Below are 13,500 nucleotides of genomic sequence, written 5' to 3'. Positions count from 1 at the left end.
AGCAGCTCCAGGCTGAAGGCTGGAGCGAGAGGTTGAAGGGCAGCCCCAGTGTCTCCCTCCCTGGTGAGGTGGTTTTCTCACTTAAGCCGTGGTCTGTGTTTGTGATGTACCTACAGTAACACCAGCTTCACAGGAGCCACTTGTGGGTGGTGAGGGGTTTTGTTGTCCTGCCTGGCACACACTCTCCAGATGCCCTTACAAGGAGTGGCTGCATGCCCTGGCCCTACATAGCTAATGAAATGCATGTTTTTTCCCATTTTTTCAATAAATTCCTTAGGTGGCAATGCAATTTACAGCATTTGCAAACAGCTGCCCTCTTTGCTGAAGGCATCTGGTAACTGGGCCAGCTCTTGCTGTGTTGCTCAATTGGAGCCCAACAGGGAACAAGTTTAACCTCCTTGGTTCAGCAACTGTCCCTGGGCCAGACATACCTCCAGGCAGGGAAACACATGAGAACAGAGGTGCTTAATTGAATCTGTGGGAATGTGGAGATTTCCTCCCTGATGAGCTGACAGTAGCTGTTTCTCTTTGACTGGAGCCTTTCTTTCTTTCTTTCTTTGCTTTAAACCAGCATTGACCCCGTGAAGTCTCTCCCACGGAACAGAAATGGGATTGATGTGGAGTCGGATGTCTACAAGATGCTTCAGGATTATGAAAAGCCTATTTCAGAGCCAAAGCAGTCTGGATCCTTCCGGTACTTACAGGGCATGTTGGAGGCCAGTGAGAATGGTAAGGAGGTTGGCACCCAAGCACCCTCCTGCGGAGAGACCACCGGGATGGCAGGTTTCAAACCAGTGTTTCACATACTGCTGCTTACCAAAGTCTGTGGCTGACTTGAGCACTGTGTGAAAGCTGGATTTGTAACCAGTGTAGCAGCTGTTGTCTGAGTTGGTTTATGAAATGTGATGGCCTTAAATGGTTGTGTAAGATCACTGTTGGAGAACCTGGTCTGGTTAAGTAAATGGCATTTGCATAAGGATGTGGGATGGTCCTCAGCAAGGCAGGGATAGGGATCAAGAGCTCTTGGCTCACTTCTCAGGTCTGTCACAGCTTCCTGCCCATGTCGTTAACACATTAAATAATAAGATCCCCAGTCTATACATTTCAGCTTCTTTTTGATTTTTATTTGCCTTTCAGCGTTAAGTCTGCAGCTTTTATGTTCAAATTTTTAGGCTTTGCTTTACAGTCTTACAGGGCAAGACTTCTCTTTCTGGTCCCTTCCAAGGGCCCCATACTCCAATCATTGTGAATCCAGGAACATATATTTTATGGGAAAATACCAACTGCTGTAAATCTCATTATGGAGCCATGAGAGGTAGCGAGTTGGGCTGTTGCACTTCAGTTTCTGTTTGTCTAAAATGTTGGAGAAGTATGCTCTTTGACTGGAAGGATGCTGGTTCTTGCTTCACAAGAAGCACAATTGCAGGTAACTTCTGATCATCATGGAATTCCACCAGTATTGGTTTTCTCAGTGGGACTGAGCCATAATTGCAAAGCATGAGATGGGATCAACCTCAGAAGCACTGGGTATATTATTATATTTTTATTAGTATTACAGCCTCTGAATTGGCAGAAAAACTGATGTTAAATACAGGCCCCAGTTGGACCTTCAGGTCCTTCAAGACCTCCAAAGAGCAAGGACAAATCTGCTGCTTTGCCAGTCTCCTTGTTAGGAAGAAGCAAATGGGAAGTGACTGTGTTAATCCCAGTTAGTAATGCTGCTGCCTTCCTCCCTTCTCTGTGCCAGGGAAAGGGAACAAAATTAAAGCTTTGCTGGTTTGCTCCTGCCTCCCCCTGCATCCTGCAGCCCTGGGCTGGCAGAAACCCAGTGCTAGTAGGAAGGGAGAAAGAAAAGACTGTGGACTGGGGGAATGGGGAACCAAGAGGTGCCAGGACAAGTCTCCAAATCCTGGGGTTGTCCAGCCAGTCCTGGATGTGTACTCATCAGCATTCTCTTGGCACGAGCCCATCACCAGTGCAACATCACATGTTTGTCTGGAGCCTGAGAGGCTGCTTTTGGGTACCAGCTAGCGTGGGACAGGCTGGAGCAGTCACTGTCACCTGGGTTCTACATTCTCTCTCTCTCTCTCTCTCTCTCTCAGTAGTGTGCAGGGGATGTGTGACTGCCTGCAGGCACAGCTTCACTTATGCCTTGATCGTTCCAACGCTGTTTATTTCACAGGGGATGAGAAATTAGGTGAAAAGCATCTCTGCTTGGCATAAAGCTCTGTGATGTTCCAGCACGTTTTCAATCCCAAGTGTTCCTGCTGGGTTTGTTTAATTGCTGCCACCCCGCTCCTTTTTCCTTAAGCCTAAAATTACACATTTTGACCTGAGCCTGCTCTGCATTGTCCTTTTAAAGTCAAGCTCTCCTCTCCCAAGGAGCTTGAGTGTCTTGGACGACAACCTGTTTTATATGGAATGTGTTTCTACTGGAAGCATTTTAGCCCTATCCCACACCCTTAGGGGGCAATGCTTTATGCTGAGATGGAGGCTGGAGGAATGGCAGTCCCCACCTTCATAGGTACCCATGACCTAGAAAGGACAAACACTCCAGCAGTGAGGGGGGTGGCATGGTTGAGGTTGTGGAATTAAAGCATTTTGCTGCCTTGCTGAAGACCATAAATCACCATGAGACTGGGCTGGTAAGTAGAAGGAAATTATACACAGTTCAGGAAGATGGGAAGCAGCCTTCTCTGCAGGGTTCATTTTGCTCTAAAATCCCTTTTTTAAGCAGCTTATCCAAGCACTCTGCATGAGAGGCAGTGACAGCTTAACTGTTAAATGCTGGCAGATGAGCATGTCTAGTCCAAGCATGCTGTTTCTCATGCTGGGGGAAGCCAACAGCTTGAGCAGTTGCTTCAGTTTATTCCCAGCAAGGCAGCGGAAGGATTCAACAGGGGGCTTGACTGGAGCCAGCTGAGTGCTGGGGAAAATCCTAGGGTGGAGTAGCCCTCCTCTGCACTTGGGCAGACACTCTTGCATGTGTGAAAGTTCTTGGCATTGCCAAACACTGTATTGTGTTTTGGGGAGGTGGGGTCTGGTGGGAAGTTTGTCCTTTTGGTTTTACCCACTTGGCTGGAACTGCTGGCAGCATTGGCCTGTGTCAGAGCCATGGCTGGAGAGGGTGGCTGTGGTGTGAAGGTGTCTGTGCACCCCAGGGCATGAGTCAGGTGTGCAGCCTCCTTCCCATCTGGGCCCAGGACAATAAGCACTTCTGAGACACACTAGACGGGGGAGCAGGGGTCTCTCCATGGAACGAATCTTTTCCAAGTAATGCCCTTCAAAATGTATCTGCCTTTTGACCCTGCCTGGGGTGTCTGAGCAACCAGCAGTGATGATGTATCAGGCTTCAGGTACTGAAAGTTCCCTTTAGGACAGGCAGAGATATTTCTGGAGCTGTGGGAGGAACTTACACTGGATTTTGCTCGGAAGTTGCCAAAACTGGCATAGAGCATGGTCAGAAAGTGTTTGTGTCCTATTGAGACCTTCTGGGCATCAGGGCTTGAAGCACATGTTTACAATGGACCCTGGACTGAAACACCTTGGAAGCTCAGGGAGTGTGGCAACTTAGAACTCTGGAGAACGACTTGTTCATCCAAGAGCTCCTCTGCTGCTTTTCCAAACTGTGAGCCAACTGGTCCTTCTTGGTGAGCTTTTCCTTTCTACAACCTTAGGCAATCACAGGGGAACCACAGATTGATACATGCCAAACAGACAGTTGTCAGCTCAGGAAAACCATGCAGTCAATACTGGAAGCTTTTAAGTATCCCAGGGGAAGGCAACAAGCATGTTGGTGTTGTCCAGAATCAGAGGGCGGATGGTAGGTGGTCTGTAGGGAGTGGTAGCAACAACACTGAAAACTCTGCTATGATATTTTTCATATGCACAAAATGTTCATTGCTTCCTTTCCCGTTGTTGGACCTTCATGAAAGGGGGCCTGGTGCCTCAGAAGACCTTATCTTCTATCACAATATTTTGGTTTAGATTATTTGAGCTTAAATGCATGCTCTAGGAGGAAAAGTGCATGTGATTCTATTATTTGGTGCAGTTTGTCTCATTCTCTGAAGTGCTTTCATCTACATCTCCTTGACAGATGGTGGATCTACCAAGTATATGTGAAATGTTGGTGGAATAGAACCTTTTTTTTTTTTTTTTTTTGTTGGGGAGGAGCTTTTCTGAGCTCTTCACTATTTATGATTCTTAACTTAGTAAGTAGTATTACAGCCAAATTAACCTCTCATCTCTAGATCACAGCTGCTTTGCATTTTGACAAGGTCCATGTCTGTTGAGCTGGTGCTGTCCTGGAACTTCGAAGGGAGTTGCAGGTCCTGTTATGACAGGCAGACTCATCTGACTCCATAAGGGAAAAGGGGGAAAAAAAAAAAAAGGAAGAAGAAGAAAGAAGAGAAGAAACCAGCCCTGAGAGGCTGAGTTTTCAATCTGTGTCTTTGTAATTCTTGGCAGGTGAAAAACTCGACAAACTGAGCAACCCCCGAAACATCAAGTCCCCGGTGCCAAAGCTTGGTGGTCCCATGTCTGGGCTGCAGATGCTTCCTGAGTGCACCCGCTGCAGGAATGGGATCGTGTAAGTGTTGGGCCTCACCAAACCCCCCAGTGACACTGGGACATGGCTGGCTTGGGTCCTGCCAGGAACGTGGGTTAGAATTGATGGCAGAATATCTTTAATCCCTTTCTGTTTTTTTCTAACCATATCTAAACCTGAGCAATACAGTTTGAATTGCCCCTTTTAAGGGAATCTCGCAAGGGATGATTTATGGGATGGTTTGTGCCCTGCTTATCATAGTAGCTGCCCATGGACTATGAATAGCACCACGGCACCAGCACTCCTTCACTGCCTTACAAGGGTTGGTGGGAGAAGCACCTTGAGTGTTGAGAACAGAACTGTTTGTTTGTTGAAGAGTTACTTTCTGACAGATGGATGTTTATTTCAGAAAGTATAGGTGTTTTTCTGCTTTTTTCTGTTGTAATTTATGACTTATTGTAATTTATGTTCTGCTGTAATTTACATCCTGCTGAAGCCAAATTTGCTGGCTGAGTGTGAGCTGTGCAAATGCCTGCAACCGTGTTCTTGCTGGTGCTGTGAGTTGAGGGTCTCTGCTCCCCACGTCCTAGTGCCTGCAAATGCACAGCCTCAGTCCTTGCAGGATGCTGGCTCCTGATGTTCAGATCCAGGCTGAGTGTAGATATTTAAGATTCTGTTTTACATCAAGCTGTGGAGCAGTGCTCCTGGGTGTGAAGCATCCCTTCCAGCAGAAGCGTAGTGAAGCCACGCCTGGAGTGGGGTGGTAGCTTTGGGTGGGCTGAGAACCCCTGATAACACCCTTACATGTCCCTGCATGCTGCTTTCCTCCACTTACTCTGCTTCACTTGAGGCAGCAGGAAAAGCTGTTCCTGCTCGTCGTTTCTCCACCTCACCTGAGCTTTCCCAATCTCTCCCAGGGGCACCATCGTCAAGGCTCGGGACAAGCTCTACCACCCCGAGTGCTTCATGTGTGACGACTGTGGCCTCAACCTGAAGCAGAGAGGATATTTCTTCATTGAGGAGCAGCTGTACTGCGAGACGCACGCCAAGGAGAGGGTTAAGCCCCCCGAAGGATATGACGTGGTGGCTGTTTATCCCAACGCCAAAGTGGAACTCGTCTAAAGCTGGGCTGTGCTCTGGAGAGGTGGGGTGGCCCTGCGCCCACCCACGTCCTCCCGCCGGCTGCGAGCAGCGGGGCTGTAATCAACCCCCATTACCAAAGCCCAAGTTAAAATGCCTTTTGCCAGATAAAAACCGTTTACACTTGGGATCTCCAGGGAATGGTGTTGAAAGCATTCAAACAGGTTTTGCCCTTCTTCTTGACACTCTGCTTTTTGCTGTGTTGGGTTTATTAGTCTGTGCTGTAATCTTATCCAAGATCTGTGTAAATATTGATTAATTCTCTACTCTCTTTCATATAAAACCTGTATTCCTTTTTTTTCTTTTTTTTTTTGTGCCCTCCTTCTTCTGAAGATGTTTTAAAAGATGTTTTAAAAGCTCGAAGAAAATAAGGCACTTTAACAAAAGAAACTGTCTCTTACGTCCTGACCTAATCTCCTGTCCTGTGGCTGCCCAGTGATAAAAAACAACCCCTGAGAGTCAGGATGATACCAGTGGGTGCCTCACTCATCTACATCCCAGCAGATGTGCCAAGGAAGGGTGGTCTCTTAAAACAGTAATTATAGTGAAACTCTCTGGACCAGGGCAACTGCAGTTTGAGGCTGATGACGACTGATTTGACTTCTCAAGAGATCTCCACACTGAGTATGTGATAAAGCTTTTTTCTTCCTTCTTCTACTGCCAATTCAATTGTTCTGCCATCTAATCACTCAAGCACACCTTGAAAGGACACTGCAGTAGTCTGGAGCACCCTTTGATTTTCCCCACCTCCTACATTTCTGCCCCCAGCTGCCTTTACTTTGGCCATTGTGACTATTCCCCAGTTTTTGCTATAATTCTGCAGTCCTTTATTTCTGGATCCTCAGATTGCTGCTATCTGGGTCTGCCTCCCAGCAGGGAGGGGGTATTAAAATCCCTCCAGGAATTTAGGGAATAACTGGAGCTTGGGTGAGCCCCAGGGCAGCAGGATTGTATTTATACCAATCTCCCAAGGCTGTGCTTTCAGCCAGGTGGGGCTAGGTAATTTGAGCAGGTAATTTCTTCCTACAAGTTCTGCACCCCAGAAGGGATTTTAGGGTGTTACTGTTCTCCCTCTAGACCTCTTCATGCAGTGCCTTACAGGGACACAACAGCTCCTGCCCCGTGTCCTGCAGCCTCTCAGCAGCCGTGGGTTCCCTCCAGCTGGGTACCACAGGGATGCTGGCTGTGTGCATTCCTGCTAGCAGCAGGACATCCACCTCCCCCTCCTTCTGCCATCAGGAATTTTTAATGATTCAAGTACAAGAAACGTGGGCATTTTTTATCACAGTGCTAAACCACATTTTTCTTGTATTTGCATGGCCTTGCTTGGTCAATTGGACCCTCTGAAGGGGATTGTTTGGGACAAGTGTAAATGAGGAGACATGGTAATAAGATGGGAAGCATTACTGCCCTGGTATGCAGGGCTGTGCCTGGAGCTCCTTAGGTTGCCCTTGTTAGAAACAATAATTCTGAATTCCTCTGTTACTCTTATACATTGCTGGTTTGAGCTCTGGTGCCTGTAGCTTGAGAGTTCAGGCTTCACCCAAATCCAGGACTGAATACAGCTTGGCTGTATGATGGCAGGCTCACAACATGAATGGCACAGGATGCCTTTCCCTGTTTCCCAGGCAGACAGTTGGAGCTGCCGGTGGTGCTGGTTGTCACTCCCTGGGGCTCTTGTCCCCATTTGACTCTACCTGTGTGGTGGTCATGTCCTGCAGGATGCCAGGAGTCTGCAGCCCTGATACAGGGAACACCAAGAAGTTCATTAGTTGATCCATTACCCTCATTTCAAACAGTCAGCTGAGCAGGCTGCTGCCACGGCACCTTTGGGGGTCTTGCTTGGCTGCCACATTGGTACAGCCCTGGGAATGCTGGGCATGGAGCTGTTCTTTAATTTGATCCCAAGTTCCCTCAAATCAATATTTCCACATGGCATCTCATGATACCCTTTCTTAGGAGTAATCAGTTCACCTGGTCCCCCTGCAGAGTTTGGAGCTGCCTCACACAGGCCCATCCCAGGGCACAGGGTTTCCTGGCTTCAGGCCACCCTGTTCCTGTTGCGAGGCTTGCAGGAGCAGCCACAAGCGAGTGTCACCTTCTCTGTCACCAGATAATGCTGTTAAACTGTAAAATGTGGGGAGGGTGCTGTTTGTATGAAATAAAAAATAAAATTGTATTATGGGTTTCGTCTCAGATCACTTGGCCTTTGCCTGGTCCATATGTATGGGGGTCCCCTGGCACCCAGGTGAGAAGGACACTGGATAAACTTCAAAAAGCATCTGGGATATACAAATTGCATCTCCATGTGAATTCCTGATGTGAATTGCTTTTCACATTCCATTGAGAGCTTGTTTGAGATTTGGCCTATGTTTTGGTGTGGGGTTTTTTTGAGACCTTCCTGGGATCCTACATCCTGTCAGGTGGGAAGAGGTGGGAAAGGCCACTGTGTTTCTGTTACGTGATCCTCCACTAGTGCCTGACTCCTCTCCACCAGTGTGACGCAGCTCATCCTGTGATGGTCCAGAGCTTTGATGCATCTGCCCATGCACAAGACTAATGAATCAGTGGATTTGGTGATGTTTAATCAGCCACAGTGACACTCCAAGGGAACCTTCTCCCACTGATGTCCCAAACTGTCATCAGACTGGGATCCACAGTTTTGCAGTGCTGGGGCTGTTAACTGCTGTCACTGCTGGAGTGATGTGGGCCTTCTTCCCGAGGAGAGGTTATTGCTGACCCTTGGAGTACAGAAGCCCACTGGGTGGTGGGAGTGCGGGGGATTGAGAGGAGAGGGCAGGCTGGGGTCAGCAGCTGTGTCAGAGGGATGTTTGCTTCTGTAGCTCAAACTCGGTAGGTCTGGTTTTAATAGTTGATTTGGATTCAAATCACTGGTGTATGGGAAAGTCAGAAGGGGTGTGAGGTAAGTGCCTCCAGTATTTAACCTAAAAGCTTTTATTTGGCAAGTGTTCATATATGGAAATTGTTTTCTCCAAGTGCCTAAAACATTTAGAATACAAAGCCTCTGAGGATCTGCATGTGGCAGAAAAGGTTTCCATAGTGTGGGTCTATGTAACTTTGTCTAATCAGTGCACATATTCAAATAATTAATCTGGTTATGACTCTCCAATTAGTGGTTTTTCTATTCACCCTTGAATACACACGTGTTGGATGTGTTTCTGTGGTTTAGCCACCACCATCCCCAGCCCCTCTGCCCTGGGCATTGATGCTGGGGGGCTTCAGCCCCTTGGGGTGATCCCCACTGTGAGACTGAGGAACACAGAGAGCCTGGGCAGCACTGGGGGCCCCCCAGACCCTCTGCTGCCCACACAGCTACTCTGACCAGCCCAACACTGGGAGCCTCCTCTCTTCTTTAGAAAAAAAGAGGCGCAAGCTCCACTGTGATGAGGTGCAGCATTTATTAACTAAATCAGGTGGGACCAGGGCCAGACTGATTGAAGTTTTAATTGTTTGATTTTTTCCATGTATCATCATTAAAGTTTCCTACTTAGCCAGGCATTATTTCCACCACCACACCCCTGTTCTGCTGCAGCTTTTGTTCGGAGTTGTTTAACTTCGCTTTTGTTACTGCCAGTCTGCCCCAGAGACCCAAAAAAAATCTCATTCCTCTCAGAATAAATGTCCTGTGCCATAGGAGGGGGACCGAGGGTAAGAGGCTCTTTGGAAAAGTTCCCTCTCTTCCCTTTCTCATGTATGAAGGAAGCTATTTTAATTATTTAGGGAGGAAAAAAAAATCTTCCCTACACACGTAGTAAAACCCAGAAAACTGCTCCTGATTCTATACAAACTTATCTGCAAGTTCTTTGTCTCTCTATCTCCCCAGCAAACACTCTCAGAGCTCTTTCCGCCAGGACCAGCTTCTCCACCGGGACACTTATATATTCTGAATTTTTAGGTAGTTGTAAAGCCGTTGCTTATGCAGGGAGCCCAGTGGGGAGGGCCTGGGCTGGGGCCAGTACTGCTCCCAGGGCAGTTAACGTGCACAGGGTCACTCTTCACTCTGCAAAGATACTGCTCAAGTCTGGTTGAGGCTTTTGGCTTTATTAATGAGAATAACTATTTTGTGAAGAAACACTTTAGTTCTTCACTCCTGAACCTGAAGAGTTCCAGGAGGCCAGTGATGAGTGTGTCCTCCCCAAAGTGCTGGACTCTGAGGAGATACAAGCTGCTGTCACTGTGGGACCATGGGTTGGGAGGGCTTGGGCTCACCAGTGGGACATGGACACCATCACTGGAAAATGCAGATGGAGGGGCTCTCGGGAGGCCACTCAGACCTTGCCCCTGTCCCCAGGCAGCACCAGGCACCCCTGACCCTCCCAAGAGGTATCTAATCTGTCCTTGGAATGGAGAATCCCAGCTCCCGAGGCAGCACACCCCAGGGGTTTTCCCAACATCTGGGGGAGTACAGAGAATGTAAAGTAGGGCATTGGATGAACGATGTGCAGAGGAATATATGGGATCTGTAGGGGAGATAGTGGTAAAATGGGTGTGCCTGGGATGCAGGGGGCTATAAGGGATGTGTGGGGGCAGATGAGGGGCAGATGGGCTGCAGGGGTCTATAAAGGATGTGGGAAGTGGATTAGGGGCAGAGGAGCTGTCTGGGTGCAGGGTCATGGGGCAAGGCAGAGCTTCATGCGGGCGCTGTGCTGTCTCCTGCTCCATCTAGTGATGAAAACTGAAATACCCAGAGGCTTCGAGCAGAATAGGACAAGAGCCAGCTCTGTGAGGAGTCCCGGCATGGTGGGGAAGTTCCCGAGCGAGAACAGCCCAATCCACCCAGAGGGCAGCACTTCGGGAAACTTCTGGCAACGATCTCTCCGGGAGAGGTCGTTTTACACCGTAGTGATGGGCTTGAGCATCTCGTCTCTCGTCGGGCAAGACCTCCGGGGATTCCTTGCTCTGATGCAGCCCTGACCCACATCACTGAGCTCTGACCCAAAGGCTGGGGGCCAGGGAAGCAGAACATGTTTGCCTCCATGCTCCTGCTGCAGAGGAAGTGTGTGCCAGTCCCTGCCAGGGCCAAAGCAATGTCTCTTCTCCAGCTGGAGCAACATTCCACCAGGCAAAATTACTAAAGTCCTTCGTGAGTGGAGGATAGCCTTGGGAAAGCTGACTGCACTCGGGTAGGTGGGATCTGGGAGGGTTTATCCCAAATCCTCTCACGTGTGCTAAAAACAGGCATACTTACTCTATCTTTTACAGGATTCCTACCACAGATAAGATGAAAAATCATTCACAACAAATGTTTGTCTGCTGGGCTCTGCTTAGGAGGAGAGAAGTTCATTCACCACTACCAGGAACTGGGAAGTGATGGCCATAGTGCCCCTAAGAGCTCCAAGTCCCACGAGCTGGATTCCAGTGAGCATCAGGCAACTCTCGGCACTGCTCTAAGGGGTACTTGCACTATATTGCTGGGAGCAGAAAGGCTGAGATGAGTCAAGAGTTTTTTCAAAGGCTGCCAAAGATAACCTTTTCCCAGATGCTCTTGGTCCAGTGGGCTGTGACCCTGATGGATGTGATCACCAACTCCAGGGCGGGCAGCGGCTAGGCAGGAGGGCAAGGCCAGGGCTGTGGGCAGAGCAGGGCTGTACTACACTCCAGCAGGGTCCATGGGAGCTCCAGCATGTGGCACAGAGCCCCTCGAAGCACACACTGCAGGTTCATGTACAAAATGGATCTTGCTTTGCCCTGTTGATAAGCAAGTTTCCATGTGATCCAAGTGCTATACAATCCACAAAACTCGAAATTACCATGTGCTTTCTCAATTCCCAACTCTCAAGATGGCTATTGGGAGGGTGGCACAGCTGTCCCACCACAGCGGAGGATCCCTTCAAAGGGGCTTTGCCCTAGCAGAAAGAGCAGAGCTGCTGTGGGCACTACCACCCCACTCTGGAACAGAGCAGGAGCTCTGATGCCAGCAGAGGCACATTGTCACTCTGGGTGAGGGTATTGTGACTGCACATGAGCAAGAGCTGGTCTCCTCCACAGCTGAGAGCAGTTTCCTACTTCTACAAGAACCAAGTGCCTGCACTAGAGGCATTCTCAGTCATACAAAGATTTGTTCCACCTCCCCCTATAATGAAGTACTCCTTTGCTCAGCTAGCTTCTGGGCATCTGACTTCAGTTTAAAGGAATCTCCCTGACCTCATTTCCCACACACTAATCTTCATGTAATAGCTGAAAGTGTGTTTTATAAGCTTGTGGTAAAATCATAGAATTGTTTTGGTGAAAAAAGCCCCCAGCACTACCAAGTCCACTACTAAACCATGTCATCAGGTGCCATATCTTCATGCGTGTTAAATCCCTCCAGGGATGGATTTAACTCCACCACTGCCTGTGCCAGTGTCACAAATAAATTTTCTCTAATATCCCACCTAAACCTCCTTTGGTACAACTTGAGGTCATTTCCTCTCATCCTACTGCTTGTTCCTTGGGAGAAGAGACCAAATCCCCACCTCACTATCTCCTCTTTTCAGGGAGTTGTAGAGAGCAAGAAGGTCCCCACTGAACCTCCCATACTGCAGAGCTCCTCCTGCTCCCTCTGTTGCTCCTCATCAGAATTGTGCTCCAGCTCCTTCCCCAGCTCTGTTCCCCTTCTCTGGACACATGCACTGACTTCTTTAAGAAGGGTCAGTTGCAAGAACTAGGACTGGTCCTTCCCTTACAGTGAATTTGTTCCACAACAGTCTAACCCATTCACTGGCCACTGTTTTCATAATTTCCATGCTTGGGTTAAAGCATCCCTGATGTTGGATCACAAGTGGGTTTTGCAAGCTGGGGAGCACCCAGCAAAAACTCTGGACCATGGTGATTGCAGCAGTCCTGTGGCAGAGCTGGCTAGAACACAAGGGATTTCTCTAACTGCTAATTTGTGCAGGTTCACAATATAAGAGAAAACCCTGTGGTGTTTTCATGTCAGACACGTGAAATTTTAATATGTTAAGCATGCAACTGCAAACAAGATAAACCTAAGCACACCATCTACAACTTACTGAGTCTGTGTCTACCACTTACTTTGGATATGCTGAATTTGCAGCCTAACCACAGTTATTTCTGAGCCATGCGAATTAGTCCTCAGCAATAAATTACTGTTGACTGAATAATTACTAAGATTGCATTAACATTAATGCTTAAGACAATACACTTCACATCCCTAATTTCTTAATGGGAGTAGGTATGCACTGCATTTCTTTACTCTGGTTCTTGCACAACCTCAGGGCAGGGCAGGTGGAGGGCTGCTGCCTGCTGCTGCCTGCTGCTGCCTGGGAGCCCCTGATCCGTCCCCACCCTGCTCTTATCGCTGGGGACAGCTTAGACTGTTCAGTAGCCCAGGCCCGGCACGAGGATGTCCTCTCCAAACAGGAGATATCTGAATCTTCTCATGACATGAGTTCTTCATCCCACATCCGAAGCAGCAGCAGATCGCTGCCTGGCCAGATAAACGCTGCCACATGATTCTCCTCCCCAAGCACGCCGAGCCATCGCTCCCACTCCGTGCTTCCTTCCCACACTACCACACCACGCTCTGTGATCTCTGCTGCAGCGATGCTCTCCAGCCTGCCCTCGCACATCGCCGGCACGGGCATCCTCATCTGGGCACAGCCCGACACGGGCACCCTGCTCACACCTCCAGGGAGCCGTATTGTCCGAGCAGGGCAAGCACCGTGTTTTAGACACCACCGGGTTTCTGAGCGCTCCCTGAGTTATTTCAGAAGACGACAGCGTTGTTCAGATTTCTGAAATGGCTTTGACAGCTATCCGACTGTGGGCAAAGCCAGAGTCACGTGTAGAGC

General features: G+C 48.7%; 1 protein-coding gene across 1 annotated transcript in view; it reads left to right on the top strand.

The window, feature by feature from the left end:
- Nucleotides 1-7,860, top strand: part of PDLIM4 (PDZ and LIM domain 4) — a 46,434-nt gene extending 38,574 nt beyond the window's left edge. Inside the window, exons 5-7 of the mRNA XM_066197089.1 lie at nt 572-729; nt 4,468-4,588; nt 5,464-7,860. Coding sequence (XP_066053186.1) covers nt 572-729; nt 4,468-4,588; nt 5,464-5,668 — 484 coding nt within the window. The 3' untranslated portion in view covers nt 5,669-7,860. The remainder of the gene's footprint in view (nt 1-571; nt 730-4,467; nt 4,589-5,463) is intronic.
- Nucleotides 7,861-13,500: the final 5,640 nt, after the last annotated feature.

This window comes from Chamaea fasciata, unplaced genomic scaffold (genome assembly GCF_029207755.1).
Source record: "Chamaea fasciata isolate MVZ Bird 193981 ecotype frontalis unplaced genomic scaffold, bChaFas1.0.hap1 SCAF_15, whole genome shotgun sequence".
Lineage (NCBI taxonomy): Eukaryota > Metazoa > Chordata > Aves > Passeriformes > Sylviidae > Chamaea > Chamaea fasciata.
Note: the sequence above shows the minus strand (reverse complement) of the source record. Positions and strands in the feature narration are given on the sequence as shown.